The 26,209-nt window shown below is 42.4% G+C and overlaps 2 protein-coding genes across 3 annotated transcripts in view; one reads left to right on the top strand and one right to left on the bottom strand.

Annotated features, from left to right (window-relative positions):
- The window catches only part of USO1 (USO1 vesicle transport factor), a 90,768-nt gene extending 84,088 nt beyond the window's left edge, over positions 1 to 6,680 (bottom strand). For both annotated transcript variants that reach the window (XM_049790244.1, XM_049790245.1), the window contains exon 1: positions 6,610 to 6,680. In XM_049790244.1, the coding sequence (XP_049646201.1) occupies positions 6,610 to 6,675 (66 nt within the window). In that variant the 5' untranslated portion in view covers positions 6,676 to 6,680. The remainder of the gene's footprint in view (positions 1 to 6,609) is intronic.
- Positions 6,681 to 7,083: 403 nt separating this feature from the next.
- Positions 7,084 to 26,209, top strand: part of G3BP2 (G3BP stress granule assembly factor 2) — an 86,042-nt gene continuing 66,916 nt past the window's right edge. The window contains exon 1 of the mRNA XM_049790260.1: positions 7,084 to 7,192. The gene's annotated coding sequence lies outside the window, so the exon portion shown is untranslated. The remainder of the gene's footprint in view (positions 7,193 to 26,209) is intronic.

Here is a 26,209-nt window from a genome sequence, read left to right as displayed (position 1 = left end):
CCCCCTGTGACCCATATGGTCCCCAGAGCCAGGGGCTATTTCTGAGTGTATAGCAGGGCTTCTTAAATAGTGGGGCCCGGAGAGTTAGCACAGCGGCGTTTGCCTTGCAAGCAGCCGATCCAGGACCAAAGGTGGTTGGTTCGAATCCCGGTGTCCCATATGGTCCCCCGTGCCTGCCAGGAGCTATTTCTGAGCAGACAGCCAGGAGTAACCCCTGAGCAACGCCAGGTGTGGCCCAAAAACCAAAAAAAAAAAAAAAAAATTGTGGGGCGTGGCCCCCGGGGGTGGGGCGTGAGGCTCCATAAAGGGGGGCACGTTTGACCTTGGTAAACACTGTCATAGCAAGCTAAGCCCCGCATTTATGTCTCTGGAGCTGATTGTTGCTGTGTCCTGCTTCAAACCCCCGCTTCAAAAAGCTATGCATTTCAAAACCTGCTCATTGTAGCCATTAATCCAGACATCACCTCTGATGAAAAAAATCTTGGGGCTGGAGAGATAGCATGGAGGTAAGGCATTTGCCTTTCATGCATAAGGATGGTGGTTCAGATCCCGGCATCCCACATTGTCCCCCGAGCCTGCCAGGGGAGATTTCTGAGCATGGAGCCAGGAGTAACCCCTGAGCACTGCCAGGTGTGACCCCCCCCAAAGAAAAAAATCAGTTCAAATTATTTTATATACTTTTGTTTTGCAGGTTAAAGTTTTTTTTTTTAATAAAGATACTATTTACAGTCATGTGGGGGTGGGGCACAAAAATGTTTTCTTCTTCCTGGGGGGGCATGACATAAAATAATTGAGAAGCACTGGCGTAGTCAGGAGTAACCCCTGAGCGTCACTGGGTGTGACCCAAAAACCAAAAAAAAAAGAAATGTGGGCCGGGAGAGATAGCACAGTGGTGTTTGCCTTGCAAGCAGCCGATCCAGGACCTAAGGTGGTTGGTTCGAATCCCGGTGTCCCATATAGTCCCCTGTGCCTGCCAGGGGCTATTTCTGAGCAGACAGCCAGGAGTAACCCCTGAGCACCGCCGGGTGTGACCCAAAAACCAAAAACCAAAAACCAAAAAAAAAAAATGAAATGTGCTTCACCAATCCAAAACTATGTCTAAGTATAGGCACATACTCCTGAAAACAATTTGCATTAAAGAAAAGGACATCTGTGACTATATTGTTAGCCCTTTTGCTTTCTGAGCAGCTGATAGAAGTTTGATCTAAAAAAAAAGACTTTAACAGCACTGTTATGCTGCATATACTTCTACTAGGCTTAAGCAACTTCTATGCTTCAGTTGGCATTCAGCTGGAAAATAGAAACCCTCTCTTCCCCACCATGACTTAGTGCACGCAGCTAACACCTTCTTAGAATTTTTGAGAAAATATTTTTTAAAAACGAATTAGTTGAAGGTAGATGGCACTATTAGCATTGTGAACATCCAAAGGATGGTATTTTTATCATAATTAGTTCCCATTTGTAGCCAGTAAAGTATGTCAAGACTAAGGAGGCTCTCTAATCATCAAAAATTAGTCCCATTCTCTACTAAAAGTTAAAAAAAGAGAAATTGGGGCCAGAGCAATAGCACAGCGGTAAGGTGTTTCAAACACAGGACTGACCCTGGTTTGAATCCTGGCATCCGATATAGACCCCCAAGCTTGCCAAGAACAACTTCTGAGTGCAGAGCCAGGAGTAACCCCTAAGGTCTGTTAGGTGTGACCAAAAAAACCAAAATAATAATAATAATTCTAAATAAAATAAAAAAGAGAAATCAAGGTAAGAAAACATTTGAAGGGCCAGAGCAATAGCACAGTGGTAAGGCATTTGCCAAGCAAGCAGCCAACTGGGGACTGACTTGGGTTCAATTTCCGGCATCCCATATGGTTCCCTGAGCCTGCCAGGAGTGATTTCTGAGCAGAGCCAGGAGTAATCCCTGAGCTCCGCCAAATGTGGCCCCAAAAGCAAACAACAACAACAACAAAAAGAAAACATTTGAGTTTAAAATACAAAAGCTGGGTACAGCTTTTTTATTTTTTTTTTGCCTTGTACATGGCAGACCCTTATTTCATCCCCACATCCCATATGGTTGGCTCCCAGAGCCAGCCAGGAGTAGTCATGAGTACAGAGCTGGGAATAACCCCTGTGTACCTCCAGGTATAGTCCAAAAGCCAAAAATAAATAAAATGTGGAAAGCTCCAGAAGGATGAATTTCTAGGTTCTGAAGATTCAAAATATATATATACTTGGTTTATTATGTGATACAAATACAAATGTATTGTCTCTGAGGAATATTCTAATATTAATCCAAAATTAGGGTTAATTGAAAGGTAGGTATTGAACTATCAATAAATGATTCTCATATATTTAGGTAATACTTAAAAAAAGATTGGTAAGCTGTCAAAGCAGTTGGTAAACTGAAAAGTAGGTTTATTAGGGGCCGGCGAGGTGGCGCTAGAGGTAAAGTGTCTGCCTTGCAAGCGCTAGCCAAGGAAGGACCTCGGTTCCATCCCCCGGCGTCCCATATGGTCCCCACAAGCCAGGGGCAATTTCTGAGTGCTTAGCCAGGAGTAACCCCTGAGCGTCAAATGGGTGTGACCCAAAAAAACAAAAAAACAAAAAAACAAAAAAAAAAAGGTTTATTAAAAAGTTTGCCTTAGGGCCAGAGCCTAGTAGGTAGGGCACTGCTGCCAACATGGATTAGATTCCCAGCATCTGGATCCCCTGAACCTGCCAGGAGTGATTTCTGAGCACAGAGCCAGGAGTAACCCGTAACTGCTGTTGGGTATGGCCCAAAACCAAAATAAAGACAGTCTGACTTAAAGGTACTTGAATCATTTCTGAACTTTGTTTTCTACAGTCTTAATAAAAAAAAAAAAAAAAAAAAAAAGTACCATTTTAGGGGCCAGAAAGATAGCACAGCAGTAGGGCATTTGTCTTGTATGCAGCTGATTCAGGACCGACAGTGGTTTGGTTCAAATCCTGGCATCCCATATGGTCCCCCGTGCCTGTCAGGGGTGATTTCTGAGTGCAGAGCCAGGAGTAACCCTGGGTATGCTATGCTGGGTTTAACCCAAAAACCAAAAAAAAAAAGTACCATTTTAGCATACAGTTAAATTATCAACTGTTATGATTACAGATCTGTAATTTTTTACATGTCATAATTAATTTAACAGATATTTATCAAGTACTGCTATGAAAAAGATTAAAATAATTCATAGGACAGAAGGATGAGACAAGTACAAATAGCAGAACATGGTAGAAAGAACAAGAAATGTACAATTTAGAGGCTGAGGATGTTGGTCAGTGGTAGAAAGCACATGCTTCTTACTTTAGGAGGTGCTGAAATCAAGTCCCAGCACATGATTTCATACAACATATTTCTGATAAAACATCAATTAAAATACCTAATATGGTACTAAACACTCCACAGACGCTCTATAAATATTTCTAAATTAGTGACCCATGTTCCCTCATACCTGTTATACTTTCTGATGAAATGTTAAATTTTTTTATTTATACTGTAATTCAGGATAATTATCAGAAGACAGATCAGTTTTCCAATTTTGACTGCACTTGCTCACAGTTATGCAAGAAAAGGACAAGTTACATATATATAACCCAGGTACAAGTGATACTTAAGTTTCAATGTGAAATCACAAGAGCAAAAGCAATTTACTTAGAAAAATCTGGTCTCAGGTATACAATTTTGGGCGATTTGATTTACTGTGAGTTTCAGGCTCCTAATTTGTAAAGTGAATAATCTGGAAATCTTAAAAGGGACCTTCTGTCTTTAAAACTTAACACTCAGGGCCAGAGCAACACTATAGCGGATGGGGCACTTGCCTTGCACACAGCTAAACCGCCATATGGCCCCCTGACCACCACCAGAAGAAATTACTGAATGCAGGGCCAGGAAAAAACCCTGAGCATCACTGGGTATGTCATCCCCACCCTCCAGAGTAAAACGGCGATTGGTCTTTTCAACAAAAATCATTGTTGGGGGTCGGAGAAATAGTACAGCAGGTAGCTTTGCTTTGCACATGACTGACCAGAGTTCCAACCCAGGTACCCTGAGCCCCTCTAGGAGTGACCTCTGAGCAATCAGAAGTATGCCTACTGCAGGTGTTTCTCAAAAGAAAAAACAAAAGTCATGGCACAGATCAATAGAACAACAATAATAAAAAAAGCAATAAAAACTATAGTTTATTGGGCACCTACCAAGAACTAGGTTTGGTCTATTTATTTCACATTGCCTTCATTACAACATTTGAGTACGTATTTTACCTTTTACTCATAGATTATTAACTACCTCCCTTGCAAATTAAGAATGAAAGGCAAGGTAAAGGTCTAATAACAACAACAACTAATAATTAACACTTTAAAACTTGGTTTCTCAAAACTATTAGAGAGATAAATCGATGAATAAAAACTTGAGGTGGGCTGATAATCGATCTGGGAAAAGCATGATTTTTTAGAGAGATAATTGCAACTGAATTATTTATAGTAGGTGGGAATGGAGGAGAGAAGCCAGTTATCATTTGTCTGTTTGCAGAGAAAATGTCAAACTTTTGAAAATACAAAAAACAGGTTCACCGGCTTTCAACTTCTGCTTTACAGTTCTAACCTGGAACTCTGCTGTTCATTTTAGTAGTCTATAAAGTTCCAGATTTCCAAAAGAATAATGTAATTATAAAGTGAAAACTAAAATGAGCCATCCAGCTAGAGCTCTGAAGTAAGATAAACTCTGGTTAAATCCTTGTTCTATTGTTAGTAGTGTGACTTTGGTCACATTATTTAAATACAAGCATCTTTTCTTCATTTGTAGTGTTCGAATATTCCTACCCCTGATCTTTCAGGATACTTACTTAGATTAAAGGAGAATGCGGACCTTAAAGAATTCAACACAACACCAGCACAAGGAAAAACTTTGACAAATGATCCCTTCAGACTCCAGTAACACCATACATAAGATCTCTGTTCACAGGCATCCCAGTTATGGTATGCCCCAGAGTTATGTTTTAAATGTCAGTCATCTTTCTGAGGTTTTAATTTTTTCTCAAATAAAGCGTTTATAAGGGAAAAAAAAACAACTGTTGCTTGTACACATTCGTTTCCAGTAGACACAAACCCGACCTCAAAATTCTAAAATCTAAATCTCACAGTGAGAGTAACTCTGAAAGACTGTTTCCAGTGGCTAAGGGAGGCGTTTCTTAAAACTGGCGCTGCAAATCATATTAGGAACCATAACCCTAACCATGAATTTAGACTCTGGAGGTGGCTTCTTTCTCAGTGGAGTGAGCGGACAGGGAAAAAAGTGGGGATGGATCCCAGGAGGGGACCTGGCTTGAAAGATTCCTATGCAACGTCGAAACAAATATTTCCCAAATGACAACTAGTTTCGAAAGAAAAAAAAAACCAAAAAAACAAAAAACCACTGGATGTGAATGCCCCGCAGAACAGAGTTCCCTTCCAGCTGACAAGACAGGAGCAGGTGGCTTTGGGCCCCTAACTCACATTTTATTCTTAGCCACAGGCCTGTCAAACAGCTGGGTTGGGAAAACCTTGCAGCATTCCCCAGGGTCCCAGTCTAGGCTTAGAAGGGAGGGAGGGAGGGTGTGCAGGATTGGGGCTCCTGTCAGCAGAGGGAAAAAATGCAGGAGCCAGGGAAGGAGGGAAGGAAAGGAAAGAAAGGAAGGATAGCGAAGGGAAGGGAAGGGAGGAAAGGAAAGAAGGAAAGAAGGAAAGGAAGGAAGCAAGGAAGAAGGAAGGGAAGGAAAAAAGAAAGGAAGGAAGCAAGGAAGGAAGAGAAGGAAAGAAAGGAAAGGAAAGGGAAGGGAGGAAGGGAAAGAAGGAAAGGAAGGAAAGAAGGAAAGGAAGCAAGGAAGGAAAGAAAGAAGGGAAGGAAGGAAGCAAGGAAGGAAGAGAAGGAAAAGGAAGGGAAGGAAAGGGAAGGGAGGAAGGGAAAGAAGGAAAGGAAGGAAGGAAGGGAAAGAAGGGAAGGAAGGAAAGGAAGCAAGGAAGGGAAGAATGAAGGGAAGGAAGGAAGCAAGGAAGGAAGTGAAGGAAAGAAAGGAAAGGGAAGGGAGGAAGGGAATGAAGGAAAGGAAGCAAGGAAGGAAAGAAGGAATGGAAGGAAGGAAGGAAGGGAAGAGAAGGGAAGAAGGGAAGGGAAGGGAAGGGAAGGGAAGGGAAGGGAAGGGAAGGGAAGGGAAGGGAAGGGAAAGTAAGGGAAGGGAAGGGAAGGGAAGGGAAGGGAAGGGAAGGGAAGGGAAGGGAAGGGAAGGGAAGGGAAGGAAGAAGGGCCCGCGGCGCTGGGGCAGGAGAGACAGGTCCAGGGACCGAGCCCTTCCCTATGCCAGCCCTGGGACCGACCGATCCCCCAAACCCAAACCCACCCGGCCTGCTTCGGGCAGCGTCGGGGCGCGGCAGCCGGGAGAGGAAAGCCACCGCGGTGGAGACGGCGCAGGGGTTCAATTGGGATCTGGGGGGCTAGGGGAGAGGGGGCGCGGGCTCCAGCGCCGACCTCCGGCCCCCAAGTGCGTCCTCCGGCCCTTCCTTCCTTCCTTCCTTCCATCTCTCCTTCCTTCCTTCCTTCCTTCCCAAGCCCGGACTCGCCGCCTCTCTCACCGTCTCGGCTTCGCTGTGCTGATGGCCGGCACTCTGCCCCCCCATGACCCCGCGGAGGAAATTCATCTTGCCGCTCCGCTCCGCCAACCAGCAGCTCTCTTTTCAGCCCCTCCGGGGGGACTAAAAACGGGGGGATCTCCCTGAGCGGGTCTGGAACCCTAAAACCCCCCACTAGACACGCGACACCCGGCCCAGCAGCCGCCGCCGCCGCTCGAGTCCCGCAAAGCCCGGAAACAGCCGTCGCCGCCGCCGCCGCCGCCAATCGGCGCGCGCATGCGCGAGGACGTGGCATTACGTGGCGGCTCGAAGGGCGAAGGCGAAGGGGAAAAAGAAGCGAGCCCCGGCGGCCAAGGCCACGCCCACCGCGCAGGCCACGCCCCTGCTCGGGACACGCCCCCTTCTCTGGTTGCTCCGGCCGGTTCCTTTCACCCACGTGGTAGAATCCCGGCCTGGCCTGTCCGGGAGCCACTGTCAAAATAGTGTCATTTTCGCCTTGCAACCTTTTGAGTCGTCGCCTCCCGGGACTTCACTGCCAGCAAATCTGGGATCGATAGGACGGTTTTTCCTTCGGCGGACGTGACAGGTAAGCGGTCTCAGACCCTGGAAGAGGGTTCTTTTTTATTTTTATTTTTTTGAATGTTGGCTATTATGTTTCTCTGAACCCCTTCTTCCATTGCATTTCTTCCTAGGTCTTTGTTTGGTGGTAAAAAAAAAAAAAAGGGTGCTAGGAAACCCCCTCGTTTCTCTGCCATTGGAGGGCGCTTTGTCTCATTTCCTCTTTTAACCTGATTAAAAAAAGGAATTCCTAGATCTAAACACCGGTGCTCCCTTTTTTTTTTCTTCCCTCCCCCCAAAGGGGTGTGAAAAGAAACCAATGGGATCCTGCATTTTGCTTACTAGAGAAAATATATGGATGTGCAATATCGGCTTTGCAGCAAGGGCATAACGGTTTCTTGCTGACACCACCCGTATCTTATCAGTGTCATGTTTTATAATAATGATAATAAAAATTAAAAAGAAACATTGATTGTCAGGGCACCACTGCCATAATCCAATCCTAACCCCTTAAGAATGGGTCTAACGCAGGGTCGCCGACAGAATTAATAGACCAGGCAGTCATATGGGAGAAAAAAGGCTTAGGGGTCAGGAGGCTTCCAGACTCATAGATTAAGAGCACCAAACCGATCTTCCCTGCAATTTTTATTAGACCGGCATAATCCACATGGGAGGAGGGGTAGAGGCTGTTAAGGGACCGAAGTACTTTCTGATGCTAATCAGGCCTAGGTGGGTCTTTACATCTCAAAAGGGGTGGGTGAAGGGAAGAGGAGGCTATTGCAGTCTTTGTTGTGGGTATAGCTGGGTATGGAGCAACAATTGATGGGGCTTTTTACTTTCAAAATGGAATTCCTAAGTATATGTCCCCCGTTTTAAATTTCTCAAACCGCACCCCCCCCCCAAAAAAAAAAAACCACACCACAGGGTTTAGAGTTAGACTATGGATTCTGCCACTGCCACTTACATGCCCCCACAGAAATCGAGTCCTCCTTTAAGAAAAAAAAAATAGTATATATTTTCTGTATGTCCTGCTATGTTAATGATATGACCTGGCCAAAAATAATTTTCTAAGCTAGAAGAAAGAAGCTGGAAGAAATTTTAGTCTCTGGATTTCACCCACAAATGTACAGTAGTTTAGTCTTATCATTGTTATTTATAGTCTGTCTCTCAAATAGGTCCCCTGGTCTGGTCTCCATCTTCTCTGCCTCTGACAGATTTCTATTTCACCAGTTTGCAGGAAGATTCCCTTCCTAACTAGTTCAAAACCTGGTTTCTCTGGCTCCGGGACTATTTGTGATACCAGAGATCCAATTCAGGTCAGTCGAGTATAAAGCAAGTGCCCTACCTGCTGTTCTATCTCTGGTACTCTCCAATTCATTCTTGACAAACCCTTAGGTGATCCTCACCGTTCAAAATATCTGTTCTTGTTAGCTGCCTTAAAATCCTCCAGAGATTTTTCATTCTCTGCATAGTAAAATCCCGACTTCTCAGCTTACTATACTGGCCTGATATATTCTGGTTCTTGCCTCTTTTTCTGGATATGTGCCAGGATATGTCTTTCTGCTTCTTCCTTTTCACAAAGGGAAGTTCTACGAGTTTCTTAAGACTTAATTCTGGGGTCCAAGAGATAGTACAGTGACTTAGGCACTGCCTTAAGTGTGGCTGATCTGGCTGAATCCTGGTATCACATATGGCCCTGGATGTGCCCTGCCAGGAGCCATCCTTGACCACAGCAAAGAGTCAGCGCTGAGCACCTCAGATGTGACTTAACCCCACCCCAAATGAGAAGACTTTATTCTGGCATCATCTAAAAGCCTTCTTTGAAATAGAAATACAGATATATATAGACTGATCACTGTCTTATAAAAAGTGATATTAGGGGATAAGAGAAGAAAACATTAAAGGATATGTGGCTATTGCACTGAAGAGGAGAAGGTCTTTTTACATGTGATGTGGAATTGATAATTAGGTGACGAATCATAAAGGCTATGGTGAATATTTTAATCCTGATAGATTTGGAGAAAAAAGGGAACATACTGGCTAAAAACAGTGTTAGTTGAGGCCAAGGGATAGTACAGCAATTAAATTCTTGCCTTGCACCTGGCAGATACAGATTGCACCCCCTCTACCCAGTATGGTTCCCCAGCACAAATCCCCAGCATATTTTCTTTTTTAATTTAATTTTATTTTTTAATTATTATTTTTATTTTTATAATTTTTATTTATTATTTATAATATTTATAATAGTTTTATAATTATCTTTATTTAAACACCATGATTACAAACATGCTTATAGTTGTATGATTACAGTCATGTAAAGAACACCCCCCCTTCACCAGTGCAACATTCCCACCACCAATTTCCCAGATCTCCCTCCTCCCCACCCCCCCACACCTGTACTCGAAACAGGCTTTCTACTTCCCTCATTCATTCACATTGTTATGATAGTTTTCAGTGTAGTCATCTCTCCAACTGCACTCATCACTCTATGTGATGAGCTTCATGTCATGAGCTGCACCTACCAGCCCTCATCTCTCTTGTCTCTGAGATACTGTTAAAAATGTCTTTCATTTTTCTTAAAGCCCATAGATGAGTGAAACCATTCTGCGTCTTTCTCTCTCCCTCTGACTTACTTCACTCAGCATAATAGATTCCATGTACATCCATGTATAGGAAAATTTCATGACTTCATCTCTCCTGATGGCTGCATAGTATTCCATTATGTATATGTACCACAGTTTCTTTAGCCACTCATCTAATCCCCAGCATCTTAAGTAGTGATCCCTGAGTACAGAACCAGGAGCAAGCCTTGAGTACCACCACGTGCCCCAGAAAAACAAAAATATTAAAAACAAGATAAGACCCAGTGTATGTGCCACATTGTTCTCAGCTTTCAAATTAGAATTTCGCTATTTTGCTTTAAATCATTACTATAGGGCACTTTATTTCAGGACGCTTAGATGAACCATGTAGTACTGCATGCAAGGCCATTACCCCTCTATTCTCTCCAGCCCAAAATGTTTTTATTACCAAAAAGTGTCTATGAAAAACTTAGCCAGTCCCTAAATTCACCCCTTTCTTAGCTTCTCCTCACTACTTCCTTCCCTGTCTTGCTCTACCAGATCGCTAGGGATGAGACTCTGAGCTGATGTGGGACTCATTCTACCACCGATATTATTTGGTAACAGAAAAACAGTACCTTGTTTTAAGGCCCCAACCATTCAAAATGAATGGTTTTAAATGTTGGTAACTATAATAGGCCATCACTGGTATGCAATGAGTTTTCTCTTCAGTATCCCCACAAATAGAAGAGGATACAGTTGGGTACAGAGAAAGTGAGGTGAAACCTGCTCAGACCTCTGCCCCTAGCCATTATCTGCCTACTCTCTAGGTGTGGCCATGCTACTTGATACTCTAAACCCCCAAAAGGATGAGAGGGTGCAGTGGTTAATATGTCTCCCAGTAGAATGTAAAAGAAGAGTAGAGACATCAAACTAAGGAACAGTCCTGGTATAGACTTATTTAAGAGAAGAGTTTGTAATTCCACATCTGATAGAAGAAAGTCAGGGATCAGGGTTCTTACTTGTGCTTTTTAGTTTTCTGAACTTAATCCTTTCACATGAAAATTTCTTTTTTAACTGAAGGAAGGAAAACATTGCTACAACCTGTTTTAGGGTGTTGTATATCTGACTTCCATACATCTAAAGTCATTTAGGAGGAAAGTTTCATGAATCATTAAAATACATAATCCAAAATTTCACTTGAGGAAGTGAAATTAACCTTTCCGAAACCACCTGAAAAAGAAAATCTGACAAAATTCATTGCTTCAAATTAAAGATCTTGTTTGTTATTTGCTAGGAGTGGGGCAGTTTCAGACCGTCTATGCTCCAAGTTTACTCTTGATTTTGTATTCAGGAATCCTTCGTGATGGGATTTTGGGAATCCTCTTTGGTACCAGGGATCAAATCTGGGTTAGCTATATGCAAGACTAGTGCCTTATCTGCTGAACTATCTTTTCAGCCAATAAATTCATTGCTTTGAACTTCTTCTTTTTTTTTTTTTTTTTTTTTGTGGTTTTTGGGTCACACCCGGCAGTGCTCAGGGGTTACTCTTGGCTCCATGCTCAGAAATTGCTCCTGGCAGGCACAGGGGACCATATGGGACGCTGGGATTCGAACCGATGACCTCCTGCATGAAAGGCAAACTCCTTACCTCCATGCTATCTCTCCAGCCCCTTGAACTTCATTTTTAAAACCTGCTTCAAGGGCCAAGGAAGTAGCTCAAATGCATGCTTCTTGCATGGACAAGGCCCTGAGTTTGATTTTTTGTCACTGTCTACCTTTCTCTCCCTCAACCTCAAGTCCCAGCACTGTTGACCCCTATTCAAAAAAATTTTAAAGTGCATGTAAGTTATTTGCCAGTCAAAATATCTTTAAGGCATACCCCCATTCTGACGTATTTTATGGGCTAATCCCCAGTATTTTACCTTCTTGAATACCTTCAGTATTTTACCTTGCTTGAACATGTTACTTTCTCTTCCTCATATTCCCTATGTAAAACTATGTTATTTTGCTTTTTCAAAAAGCAGCAATATGGGAACTGGAGCAATAGCATAGCAGGGAGGGCATTTCTCTTACATGCAGCCAACCATGTTTTCTCCCTGGCTTCCCATATGTTTCCCCTAGCACTGCCAGGAGTAATTCCTGAGCTCAAAGCCAAGCATAACCCCTGAGCATCATCCCTGGGCACCACTGGGAATGGGCCAAAAACAAAACAAACAAATAATCACAATGCCAGACCAGATCCATAGTATAGTGGGTAGAGCATTTGTCTTGCATAAAACCTGGGTTTGATCCCTGGTATCCCATATGGTCTCCCTCAAGCACCCAGTAGTAATTCCTGAGCATAGTTGTATGTGCCGCCTGTTGGATTATCTCCTTCCAAAAATACAAAAAAAAACCCAAATTAGCAAAAGCAGTGAAATATTGCACAAGATATTTTTTGGCTGGGAGATGATTATCAGGTGGAATGTTGACTATTCCTGGTTAAGAGACTCAGTAGATGTATTTGTCTTTGAACTGCAAATATTGAAAAATTCCCTAGCATTTGTCAGTTCTAGGGTAGTGGAAAATTAGTGTCCAAAATCATTGTTTATACAATTACATATTATTATCCATTTGTGAAAAAATACTCTCCAAAATAAATTGATAATGATGAAGCAATTATTAATATTCCTAGCCAGTTCACTAAAACAAATATCACATTTAGGTTATAGACCTATTCTATTCTATTCCATTCTATTCTATTCTATTCTATTCTATTCTATTCTATTCTATTCTATTCTATTCTATTCTATTCTATTGTGAGTAGATAGTGTTGTAGGCCCCATTTTATACCAATGATGAAACTGGAACAGTTTGCTGTTCCTCCTTTTATTGCTAAGAAGAGGTAGTGCTTAAGCATTAAACTGGTGGTGGCACTGGAAAGCCTGTGCTCTTACATTCCACCCTATCCCCACTCTAGACTTACAATGACTTGCTCTAGGTAGGTGGGTAGCCCCTAGTCCTTATGTCATCTAAGCCTCCATCCATATCTGTCTAACCTTATCTCCTACTGCAGTCCCTATTTCAGCCACACTGGCTTCCTTGTGTTTAAAAAACTGTTCTATTGTGACCTTCATACCTGCCTTTTCATGTATTGGGGTGCTTATTACTCTGCTCACCGGGAGGAATGACTCACCCCTTCATCTTATTTAAGTTCATGTAAGCATTACATAGGTCTCTCCTGAGTGAAGTGGCAACCTTCCCATATGCTCTGTCTGCACTTATCAGTCTGGGGTTGTTTTGGTTTTTGTTGATGGTGGTATTGATTTTGGTTGTTTTGGTTTTTGTTGATAGTGGTACTGATTTTGGGGCCACAACCAGGCTGCTCAGTGACACTGTGCTCATATTCAGGAATCATTCCTGGTGGTGCTCCGAGGTCTAGTGTGATACAATATTTTCCCTATATATTATATTTTCATTTTCCATCTGATCTTTCCATACTTCTCAGGAAGAAAGAAAAATATTAAGATGCTGTTTTGTGAATATGCCATTCACCAAAAGATATATCCCAGTTTCAAATGTGTAAAATATTCATAAAGTGCTATGGAATATATTAGATATTTTATATCTAGTATAAGCATTGCTTAGGAGAGCTGGGACCATTCTCCACGAATCTTGGTCAATCAGGCTGGACAGTGGGAAGCTAGGGCCTAAAGACATGGTACTGCTCAGACTTGGGGTGCCAGAACATACTTTTTTTTGGTTTTTGGGTCACACCCAGTGGCACTCAGGGGTTACTCCTGACTCTACTCTCAGAAATCGCTCCTGGCAGGCTCTGGCGACCTTATGGGATCCTGGGATTTGAACTACCGTCTGTCCTGGATCCACTGCGTGCAATGCAAACGCCCTACCACTGTACTATCTCTCTGGCCCATCCAGAGCCATTCTTGACAGTACTCAGGGCTTTACCTGGTGCTGCAGGCCGATATAGTACTGGGGATTGCATCAGGGTTTGGTGTATGCTAGATATTCACCATAACCCTTGTGTTATATCCCCTCTATTTTACATCTGTATCTTTTGGTAGCCCCATAAAGATAGTGATTGTGATTCTAACCTTTGTCAATGGCTTTATTCTGCGGGATGGGAGGGGATTATTTAATATTTAGTATCTGACACATAGTAACCCTTGATACTTTTTTTGGGGGGAGGGGTCCACACCCGGCGGTGCTCAGGGGTTACTCCTGGCTGCCTGCTCAGAAATAGCTCCTGGCAGGCACGGGGGACCATATGGGACACTGGGATTTGAACCAACCACCTTTGGTCCTGGATCAGCTGCTTGCAAGGCAAACGCCGCTGTGCTATCTCTCCAGGCCCCCTTGATTACTTTTAAACTAATCAATGAATTCCCTAAATGAGGATTTTTATCTTATATGCATGGGAGCAGAAATTTTGCGGTGTTATCCAGCATTACTGTGTGAATCAGGGTCCTCAGAAAAGCTTATTCTCATATTAATGTTGGAAACTGTTTTGTTAGCCACTACAACCATAGACATTAACATTTATGAGGCTGGAGTGATAGCATAGAAGTAGGTCGTTTGCCTTGCACACTGGCCCTGGTTGGATCCAGGTTTGATCCCCAGCATACCTGAGCCTGCCAGAAGCTATTTCTGAGTGCAGAACCAGGAGTAACCCCTGAGCACCACCAGTTGTGCCTCAAAAACAAACAATCAAAAAAGAAATTAACATTGAGTCATACTCATACGTAAAGGTAAATGTTGTGTGAATATTAACACTAGTCTAGACTATATGGAGAACCAACCTCCCAGTAGCCAATTCACATTCATATCACTAATGTTTCTTTTTCCCCCGCTTTGTATTCTTCCTATCTTCATGGAGAATACATTCACGTGATGGAAATGAAACCTTTTTTTTTATTTTTTGTTTTTTGGGTCACACCCGGCGGTGCTCAGGGGTTCCTCCTGGCTGTCTGCTCAGAAATAGCTCCTGGCAGGCACGGGGGACCATATGGGACACAGAGATTCGAACCAACCACCTTAGGTCCTGGATCAGCTGCTTGCAAGAGAAACGCCGCTGTGCTATATCTCCGGGCCTGGAAATGAAACTTTTCATTTCTTTTTTTCCCCAGTTTATTTATTTATTAATTGATTGGGTTTTTGGCCACACCTGGCAATGCTTAGGGATTACTCCTGGCCCTGTGCTCAGCAGTTGCTCCTGGCAAGCTTGGGGCGACATATGGGATGCCAGGAATCCAACCGGGTTCATCCTGTGTCAGCTGCATACAAGGCAAATGTCTTACTGCTGCGCTAGCTCTCTGGCCTTGAAACTTTTCATTTCATACAGTGTTTTGTTTTTTTTCCTCATATTCTTTCTCATCTTCATGGAGAATACATTCACATGATGGAAATGAAAAGTACTGAAGAGTGTATAGTGAAGTTCCCGCTCTCTTCTTTCGTCACCCAGACAATCAATGTCAATAATTTGTTATTTCAAGATATACATTATATATGTCAATATAAAATCTATCTTTTATATAAAAAATAGATGTTTCATATTGTACAATTTGTGGTGTACTTTTCCATTCTCCAGTGTATTGTGTCTTTGTCTTAGAGAGCATTCCTTATCATAATGTAGGTGGCATCTTCATCTTAGTGTGCTCTCTAAAGTACTTTTCAAATCATTTTTTTTTTTTTTGTGGTTTTTGGGTCACACCCGGCAGTGCTCAGGGGAAACTCCTGGCTCCATGCTCAGAAATTGCTCCTGGCAGGCACAGGGGACCATATGGGACACCGGGATTCGAACTGATGACCTTCTGCATGAAAGGCAAACGCCTTACCTCCATGCTATCTCTCCAGCCCCACTTTTCAAATCATTTTTTAAAACTCTATCTAGTGACTCCCTAGGAGAGGTGACACAGGAAAGCAGGCTTCGGACTTTTAATCCACACCATATATTGGCATATATATATATTTAGTTTAACAAAATAATTGAAAGGCCAAAATTAAAAAAAAAAGAAGAAAGGCTAAAATTTTGAGTTTAAGAAATAGGAGATTTGATCAGTGCAGAGACTGGAAATAGTCAAATAGTCAGCCACATGCAAGACAAATATCTTACACACTATACTATGGGTTGCTTCCCCAACCCATACTAGTTTTTAATAATAATATATTATATGGTACAGTGAATAGGGTCACTGTAGGTCACTTTAGGTGTGATGACCTGGATTCAATCCTCATCCCATTCATGAGCACCATTAGGAGTAATATCTGAGTACAGAGCCAGGAATAAACCCTGAGCTTTGTTGTTTGTGGCAAACAATAAATAGACTGTAAGGTCCCTTAAGCCTGCTAGGAGCGATTTCTCAGCACAGAGCCAAGAGTGCCACTGGGTATGGCCCCAAAACCAAAATAATAACAATAAATAGAATAATGGTATTTTTCAGCTGTGCTAATAATATCCGTTTTGTTTCTCTGCCAAAAAATAAAGTCCCAAAGGGTCATGTTATACTGTTTACTAAATGTCATTTTATAGGAGGGCAGAGTGATAATACAACTTTTAGTAGGGCATTTGTGTTGCATGTGTCTGATTTGGGTTCAATTCCTAGCAATCCCAAGTGTGTTTTCATTGTACAGAAAATTAACAAGGGCCTAAGAGGTAGTACAATAGGTAAGGTGCTTGTCTTGTCTGTGGCCTTCCTGGCTTTGGTCCCCAGCATCCTATATGATCCCCCTGAGCATCCTGCTAGGAATGTAATTCCTAAGTGTAGAGCCAGGAGTAACCCCTGAGTGTCACCAGGTGTGCTTCCGTCCAAAACTTTTTAATAGAATTGCTTATTTAAAGACATTTAAGCTCATTTTTCAGTTCCTGTGGGTGTTTATTTTCTAGAACTCTCGAGGGACTCAAATGGCTCCCAATTTGAGCAATTAAACTGCTCAGATCCAGGCTGTGGCGCTCTTGTGCCCTGTGGAATTTGACTGTCACCTCTCCACACCCATTATTGTCCCTCCCCACTGTCTCTTTGCTGAACAAGCAGATCCTGAACAGCCAGGATGGGGTTGAACTTCTTCCTGTCCCATTCCACAGAGAGGCCAGAGCCTTTGAAGTTCACTTTATTGGCTGATGCCAAGATTCCAGAGAAGCTTCAGATGATTTATTATGGAGCCACTGTCACCTTTACTTCTAGGCCATGATCTCAAAACATGTTGTAGCTGGGCCATCTCATATTCTTGAGTCTGTGGCCCAAGTGAGTACATGTAGGAAGGTGGGCTGAGCAGGGTCACTCAGCCTGTCTCTAGAGATCATCAAGATGTAACAGATGCATCAGAACTTTTCAAAGCCAGTCCACACCTCAAAAGAGCTACTCTCCTCAGCTCTGGTTCTTCAGTGCATTTATTTGGTCATAAGAAACTTAGGCCCTGGGTTGGTGAGAGATAACACCAATAGCGTGGGTAGGCTCAATATCTCCAGATGTTAGCTGGAGGCTCCCTAACTTGTAGTTAATAAGCAGTTAGATTGATGAAAGTAGGAGTTCGATAAAAGAAATAATTCTTTACCAGCAGTGCTAGATGGTGTGCAGAGGAATGGAAGATGAGATCATGAGCACAGACAGGATAAAAGAAGGCTTCTCTTTTCCTGGATTCTGCCTTGCCCAGGATCTCACAAACACCACCATGGAAAACCACCAGCTTTCTTTCCCCACCGCCAGTAACCCATTTATTCACTCTGGCCTTCCCAGAGCAGAACCAGAGTTTGAGATTCTTTCCAAGTATATGATAAGACTTGGACATAAACATGGGTCTTAGTGACTCATTGCAGCCATCATCTTCTCTTAGGAGAGCACTGCTATCCAGGCCAGAGGTAAATGACTATACTGGAATTTGGTATTCATATTGTGGAAAGTAAAAAATATAGAGCTATAAATTATTTGTATAAAGAGAAGCTAGGACTTGAGCATGGTATATAGCGTCCACCCCATCCCCGATTCTTTCATCGTTTTGCCTTTTTTTGGAACTAATTTCAGAATTTAGGAAAGGTTGCATAATTTATTTTTAAAAAGACTTTCTATTTCTTTTCTACATAGATTCCTCGGATATTAACATTTTATTCCAATTTGTCATTTTTACTCTGAATATGTAGATATGTTTCTTCTAAACCTTGTGAGAAGATTTATACAGGTAATTTTCCTTTACACCCCTTTCTTATCTATCAGTCTCTAATTCCCAAGAATAAGACTATTTTTCACTTTCTTTCCTTTATCATTGTTTTGATTCTTCCTTGGGATTAATACACATTTGGGTTGTATACAGTTCATTGGAGTGCCCTCCAGATACGGAACTGTGATGCACTGGAGATCTCAGGCTCACTTCAGCTCTGGGAGTCCCAGACAGAGCTGCTAGGAACATGCTTAGCTCATGGAGATGGCATTGAGGATCACATTCTTCACCTCATACTGGGCTTTTACCACCAAACTATCCCAAAGTGCTGCAAAGTAGTGTCTTTTGTTACTCTTTTACACTGGTTTGGATGGCTTGGCTACACCTTGTCAGTTTTTTGTTTTGTTTTGTTTTGTTTTGTTTTTTGGTTTTTGGGCCACAGGCAGCGGTGCTCAGGGGTTACTCCTGGCTGTCTGCTCAGAAATAGCTCCTGGCAGGCACGGGGGACCATATGGGACACCGGGATTTGAACCAACCACCTTTGGTCGTGGATCGGCTGCTTGCAAGGCAAACGCCGCTGTGCTATCTCTCCGGGTCCGTTTTGTTTTGTTTTGATATGGTGCTCAGAAGCTGCTTTTAACCATGCTCTGGGGACCATGTTGTGTATGGGGTTAAAGTTGGGCCCCTGCATGCAAAATTTATGCTCCGGCCTTTATTATATGATTCTCCAATCCTCCTCCAATATTTGGAGGAGGTATCCTTGCCAGTTCCTTGGAAATCAGTCACAGTGGTGCTCAAGGAACATTGCAGTGCCAGGGATCAAACTCAAACATCCTGTATGCAAAGCATTCTCATCAGCCCTTTGAGCTATCTCCCCAAGTCCCCAAAATCACTTTATTAAAAGGACAATGGCCAAAACCAGGTATGAACATTAATAGCATCATAATACATCTCAGCTTGCCATTTCGCACAAGAAATCAGACAGTCATGGAAAAAACTGCATTTTGGGCCTGGGGTTGTTGCACAGCATCTTGGATCTTACTGAGTCAGTCAAGTTTCCTTCTTCTGCTTTCCCTGACACTTTTATTAGCCAGAGTTTAACATAAATCACCTGAGGGTCAGAGTTGATGTAATTATGGTACTTGTGCTAATTATTCAAAAAAGATGGAAGGAAAAAGTAAAGTGATTTTATAGATGTATGACAACAATTTTCCCCTCTTTTGAGAAGACCCATGGAAGGGGAAAAGATCAGATAGTGATCAACTGACAACATAATCTGTCTGTGAAGAGCAGCCAGGGTGATAATGATCTCCTGTGGCCGCTGATCTGGAATTATTGGTCAAATATTCACTCAAAGAAGCCTCTTCATGTGGTCAACTCAGTTGCAAGTGTTGGCTCTATCTTTGTAGCACAAATCTGAAAAGATACTGGAAGGAAATGGTCCAAGGCCAAAAAGGGAGGTGTTAGAGGGATGGAGGTTTTGCTTACCAAATGGTCAGACATCCACATCTCCATGCATTCACATTTGATCAGTGCTCTGCAGCTTTTGAGGGGAGCTCCTTCTGCTCAAGGGCTGTGGCCATCAGCATCAGGGACTTTGTTCTAAGTCTTCAGTTCACCTCCCTCACTACCTGGTTATGTCCTGTCTGACTGGTCTCAGCTGGGCAAGGCTGAAGGTTGAATCTGTGGAACCCGCATTGATTGGGAACATAATGGCCATCTTGCTCTGGTATTCCCCTTGGCCCAATTATTTTAGAAGCTTCTGGACCTTTCTGTCCTTTCACAGTATCAAACTCCACGATCTCTCCATCCCCATTGCTGCACAAAGATTTCCTGGGATTGTTTCTTTTAACAAAGTGAACAAAGACACCTGCTTAGTGTCATTTCTGTTAATAATCCATAGGATAATCTCACAGGAGAAAATGCATTATATTTTATTTTTTTGGTTTTTGGGTCACACTCGGCAGCGCTCAGGGGTTACACCTGGCTCTGTGCTCAGAAATCACTCCTGGCAGGCTCGGGGGACCATATGGGATGCCGGGATTTGAACCACTGTCCTTCTGCATGCAAGGCAAACACCCTACTTCCATGCTATCTCTCCGGCCCAGAGAAAATGCATTTTCAGACTATGGCCCGCGGGCCACATATTGCATTTGTATCTGTTTTGTTTCTTCATTGCAAAATAAGATATTTGCAGTGTGCATAAGAATTCGTTCATAAGTTTTGTTTTTACTATAGTCAGACCCTCCAATGGTCTGAGGGACAGTGAACTGGCCACCTGTTTAAAAAGTTTGAGGACCCCTGTTCTTGGGTCTTACTGAGTCAGCCATGCTTCCTCCTTCTGCTGCTTTCCCTGCCACTTCCTCTTATACAGAGTTTAACATAAATCACCTGAAGGTCAGAGTTGATGTAATTGGGTATTTGTGCTAATTAACTCAAAAAAGCTGAAAGGAAGAAAGTAAAGTGATTTTATGATGTATGACAGCAGCACCACACTTTTCCCATCTGTGGACAATCACATTTTGCTTTCTAGTTCTATTTCTGGATTTTTTTGGGGGGGCGGGAGGGGTCCTTTTTGGGCCACATCCAGGGATGCTCAGGGCTTATTCCTGCCTCTGCCTCTGTGCTCAGAGGCCAGTTCACAGTGAAATGAACAACTTCAGTGTTCAGATGACTATATGTGCTGCTAGTGATTGAACCTAGAGATAGTATCTGCTGTACAATCTCTCTTGGCCCTAGTTTTTTGGGGGAAATTGAAATTAATTGATCTGGGCTGGATGAGTAGTCCAGTGGGTAAGGCTTTGGTGTTGCATATGACACCAGGGCTTCATCTCTAATACCACATGTGGTCCGTTGAGTCTGCCAAAATTGATCCCTGAGCATTGAGCCAGAAGTAAGTCCCAAGCACTGCCAGGTGTGGCCAGAAACAATTTTAAAAAATGTACTTTTTTGAGCTATGTATGCTATTTTAGGATTACACATTATGTCTCTTTAGCGCCCGCTAATCAGAAACAGTTTTGTTGCTTTTGTTTTTCATGACTTTGATTTGGAGGAGGACAGGCTAGGTCATTAATTGTGTAAAAATTACTTATTTGGAGTTTTCTGATTTAGCTTCATAGTTAGGTCCAGGTGGTGGATTTTGTGTTCAGAAGATCACAGGAGTGCTGCGCTCACAGGAGGTGCCTCACATCTTTTTCTTTTCCCTGAAATCTGTGTTCCGCTTTTCTAAGTTTCATTTCACTTTTATTTATTTTTATTTTTTTATTATTTTTTTGGTTTTTGGGCCACATCCGCGGTGCTCAGGGGTTACTCCTGGCTGTTTGCTCAGAAATAGTTCCTGGCAGGCACGGGGGACCATATGGGACACTAGGATTCAAACCAACCACCTTTGGTCCTGGATCGGCTGCTTGCAAGGCAAACGCCGCTGTGCTATCTCTCCAGGCCCTTTATTTTATTTTTAATATTTTTTATTAAATATATTTTTATTTAAGTAACATGATCATATTTGGGTTACAGTCATAACCACAACACCCTCCTTCACCAGTGCAACATTACCCCCTCCCCCCTTCCCATCCCCTGCCTGTATTCGAGACTGGCATTCTACTACAGTAATTTTTTTTGTTTTTTTTTGTTTTGTTTTGTTTTGTTTTGTTTTGTTTTTTTGGTTTTTGGGCCACACCCTGTGACGCTCAGGGGTTACTCCTGGCTATGCGCTCAGAAGTTGCTCCTGGCTTCTTGGGGGACCATATGGGACGCCGGGGGATCGAACCGCGGTCCGTCCTAGGCTAGCGCAGGCAAGGCAGGCACCTTACCTCCAGCGCCACCGCCCGGCCCCAGTAATTTGTTTTTAAGTTCAGTAAGTTGTATTTTTTTCCTTAAAGGATAAGAGTAAAAAAAAATATAGTAAAGGTGTGATAGTGGCAATCGCCAATGTTTGCATGGGTCCAGATTATTTTTAATATTTTATTGAAACCATTGTGGTTTACAAAAGTTCAGTTTCAGACACAGTTGGATTTCAGTTGGCCCTACTACCAGTGTTGACCTTCTACCAATGTTGCCAGAGTCATTCCCAGGCCACCACCCATCCCCCAGCCTGCCAGTATAACAGGCCCATTTTAAGTTTTGATTGTTAAAATTTGAGTCTCATGGTTTCATTGTTGTCTTTGGCTTGGAAATTTAGTTATGTCGTTTTGTTTTGTTTTTGTTTTTTGGGCCACACCTGGTGACGCTCAGGGTTTTACTCTCCTGTCAATGTGCTCCGAAATTGCTCCTGGCTTGGAGGACCATATGGGACACCGAGAGATTGAACCATGGTCCGTCCTAGGCTAGCTCGAGCCACCGCTCCGGCCCCTAGTTATGTCCTTTTTAAACACCACCAATACACCTGATACCTCTTAACCCCTGACCCTCAGCCTTTCATATTTGTGTTTCTCATCTTCCACTCAGTTTCTTTCCTTCTCCTTGCTGTTCTCTGAGGCCAAGAGTGTTCTAGACAATTCCCATTTAAACCATTGCACTTCATCGTGCAATTATTCTAAATACCACATATAAGTGATTTTATTATGTACTTATCCTTCGTCTGGTTTCATTGAGCAAGATATCTTCCAATTCCATCCACGTGGCAGCAAATTAAATGATTGCATCATTTCTTTTTTGTTGTTGGGTCACACCCGGCGGCGCTCAGGGTTTTACTCCTGGCTCTATATTCAGAAATCGATCCTGGCAGGCTCAGGGGACCATATGGGATGCTGGGATTCGAACCACCATCCTTCTGCATGAGAGGCAAATGCCCTACCTCCATGCCATCTCTCTGGCCCCACATCATTTCTTACAGCTATGTAGTATTACATTGTATATGGATACCACGTCTTTATGATCCACTTGTCTATTGTTGGGCATCTAGATTGATTCCACTTCTTTAGCTATTGTACTGAGTGATGCAATGAAAAGTGACATGCATGCATTCCTTTGGATGAATGTTGTTGCAGGGTCATATGGTAGATCAGTGAGGTTTGGACTAGACAGCATTCCCACCAGCAGTGGATTAGAGTTCCTTTCTCACCACATCTTCGCCAACACAAATTGTTTAAAGTATGTTTGATATCTTCTATATTCACTGATATTAGATGATATCTCATTGTTGTTTTGATTTAGATTTCCCTTTGTCTTGATTTACATTTCCCTAGTGATAAGTGATGATGAGCATTTTTTCATTTACCTGTTGGCAATCTGTAGGTCTTCCTCCGAGAAGTGTCTGTACTAAAATTAAAAGACAGCTAAATGAGTGGGAGAAAATATTTGCATTCAACACATCAGATAAGGGTTTGATATCTAGGATATACAAAGTACTCACAAAACTAACCCTTTACAAAACCTAAAAACCCAATCAAAAGTCGGAGAGAGAATATGTACACACACTTTTCTGAGGAAGATCTTTTTGTTTTTGTTTTTGTTTTGTTTTTGGGTCACACCGGCGGTGCTCAGGGGTTACTCCTGGCTGTCTGCTCAGAAATAGCTCCTGACAGACACGGGGGACCATATGGGACACCGGGATTCGAACCAACCACCTTTGGTCCTGGATCAGCTGCTTGCAAGGCAAACACCACTGTGCTATCTCTCCGGGCCCATGAGGAAGATCATTTTAGTTATTTTTGTTTGTTTGATTTTGGGTCACAAACGGCAGTGCTGAGGGATTACTCCTTGCTCTGTGCTCAGAAATCCCTCCTGGCAGGCTTGGGGGACCATATTGGATGCCGAGATTCGAACCACCCTTTGTCCTGAGTCTCTGTGTGCAAAGCAAACACCCTACCATTGTGCTATTGCTCTGGCCCCCATTTCAGTTATTTTAACAAGATTTCTTCTGAACTTTTCCAGCAGACAGTTAACTAATTTTTCCTTTGGAATGAATACTCAGTCCTTTGGGAAATGTCCCCTATTTATTTCCACTCTTTTACCCTCCATATTGAACATTCATTGAATTTCTGACCTGAATCAAATGCCCACCTGACAGCTTCCCATCATAAGAAAAACTTTCCAGAAATCTTTGTTTGGGCATTGGGAGGGGTAGCAGGGAAGCTAGCAAGTGAAGCTTGGGGAATTTAGAGGATTGTATTGTGTGTTTCAGAACCGCTGTCAAAAAAAAGTTTTAAAAAGAGGAAAAGAAAATATATTTGTAGATAATTCAGGAAGATGACTTAAAGAACTAGAAATATGTTTTACAAGCTAGAGTTCTATCACTGTGTGGTCTCTCAAGTGAACCTGTGAAGAGCAGAACTGAGAGTAGCCCTTGAAAATTACTGGCAGTTGTATAAAGTCCCCCAACCCCACCATCACCATGCTTAAGAAATTTTGAAAAGGGACTAAAAAGATAGAACAACGGGTAGGGTGCTTACTTTGCATATAGTCTATTCAGGTCAATCCTCAGCATCCTATATAGTTCACTGAGCACTGCCAGGAGTAATTTCTGAATATATGTTCCTCTGAGCCCTACAAGGAGTGGTCCATGAGCACTTGAGTAAGCCCTAAGCATCAAGTGTGGGAAAAGTAATAATAGCAATAATACATGGACCAGGGAGAGAGTACAGCAGGGAGATTTGAAATGGGTTTGATCTCTGGCACCACACCAAGCACAATGGTAGTGATCCCTGAGTGCAGATTCAGGAGTAAACTCCAAGTATAGCTGGGTATGACTTGGATTGCCTGGAGCCTAGAGTTGGTCTTATGCCAGGAAACTTCAGGGGTAGGGTCTCCTTGTATTTAGGCTAAGGCTTTTTCTTTCCATGTCCCCCATATTTTGGTGGGCCTATGCAAACAATTATTGCCACTCTAACACCGTTTTTACTGTGCTCCTTTGACTCTTATCCTTAAAAAGAAAAACCCACTTTTGAGGTTAACTTAAACTAATATGCATGTGCATGGAAATGTAAAAAAAAATACTAGGCCTTCAATGTTTAAGGAGTTACATAGTTTTATGGCTTTAGATTGCTTGATGTGCTGCTAAGAAATATTATGTATTACAATCTGGGGACTTGAGGGACAATTTGGCTGAAAGTTCAAAGTTAAGATATCAGCAAGGGGACTTCTGAGAATTCTGTTTATGGGTGATTGTCCTTCCACTGTAACTTTACCTTTTTCTTTTCCTTTAACTTTTTTTCTTTACCTTTAACTTTTCCTCTTTCTTTGCATCTTTGTTCTCATAATTAAAAATAAAAATTTTTAATAAAAAAGATATTAATTGTGTGCTTATAGGGCTCTGATAGCATGTGAAATCAGCTAAAGTAAAAAGTCAGCTAAAATATTTCAAAGTGCAACTTAGATTATCTCTTTTAGTTTGCCTTGTGGCAAAAAATTGCTTGAAGGTTTGAATTAAATTTATGATAGAAGCCCATTAACTTTTTTTTTTTTGAAGCATTTGTAGACTTACAAAAAGTTAAAAAAAATAGCATAGGCTAGTACTTCTCTTCTTCAATAGACTGTGTCTTCCAGGGCATAGTGAATAGGAGAAAGGTTCTTAGAATATGCATCATTTTCTTTTATAATCCTTTACTGGTAGTATCAAATATGTTGCTGTATTTAGTGTTTTGGACTTTGAGTATTAAAAGAAGTTGATAGTGATATGTATTTTCTTTTATGAAACATTTGTATCCTGGAAATATCCTGTTTCCACACTGAAAATTTGTAAATGCAAATTAAAATGTTTTCTAAATCAAAAAAATATGAAGATGCTAATTTTGCTGTTTACATCCTCCTTCTGGTTTATTTCGTGTTGTGTTGTGTTTTTTTTTGGGGGGGCCACACCCGGCGTTGCTCAGGGGTTACTCCTGGCTGTCTGCTCAGAAATAGCTCCTGGCAGGCATGGGGGACCATATGGGACACCGGGATTTGAACCAACCACCTTTGGTCCTGGATCAGCTGCTTGCAAGGCAAATGCCACTGTGCTATCTCTCCGGGCCCTTATTTTGTGTGTGTGTGTTTTTTGTTTGTTTGTTTGTTTTTTGTTTTTGAGCCACACCCGGTAACGCTCAGGGGTTACTCCTGGCTATGCGCTCAGAAGTTGCTCCTGGCTTGGGGGACCATATGGGACACCGGGGGATCGAACCGTGGTCCGTCCAAGGCTAGCGCAGGCAAGGCAGGCACCTTACCTTTAGCGCCACCGCCCGGCCCCTATTTTGTGTTTTGATGTAACTAAATACATGGAGCACACACTATTTTTTCCTAAAGCACACACTCTGCTTTCCCATAAACAGCTCACACATACCCTCCTTTTTCATAAATACAAAGCTAACACCCTACTTGCTCCTGACCTGATATATATCCCACTGCCACCAAAA

Source organism: Suncus etruscus, chromosome 16 (assembly GCF_024139225.1).
Source record: "Suncus etruscus isolate mSunEtr1 chromosome 16, mSunEtr1.pri.cur, whole genome shotgun sequence".
NCBI lineage: Eukaryota > Metazoa > Chordata > Mammalia > Eulipotyphla > Soricidae > Suncus > Suncus etruscus.
Note: the sequence above shows the minus strand (reverse complement) of the source record. Positions and strands in the feature narration are given on the sequence as shown.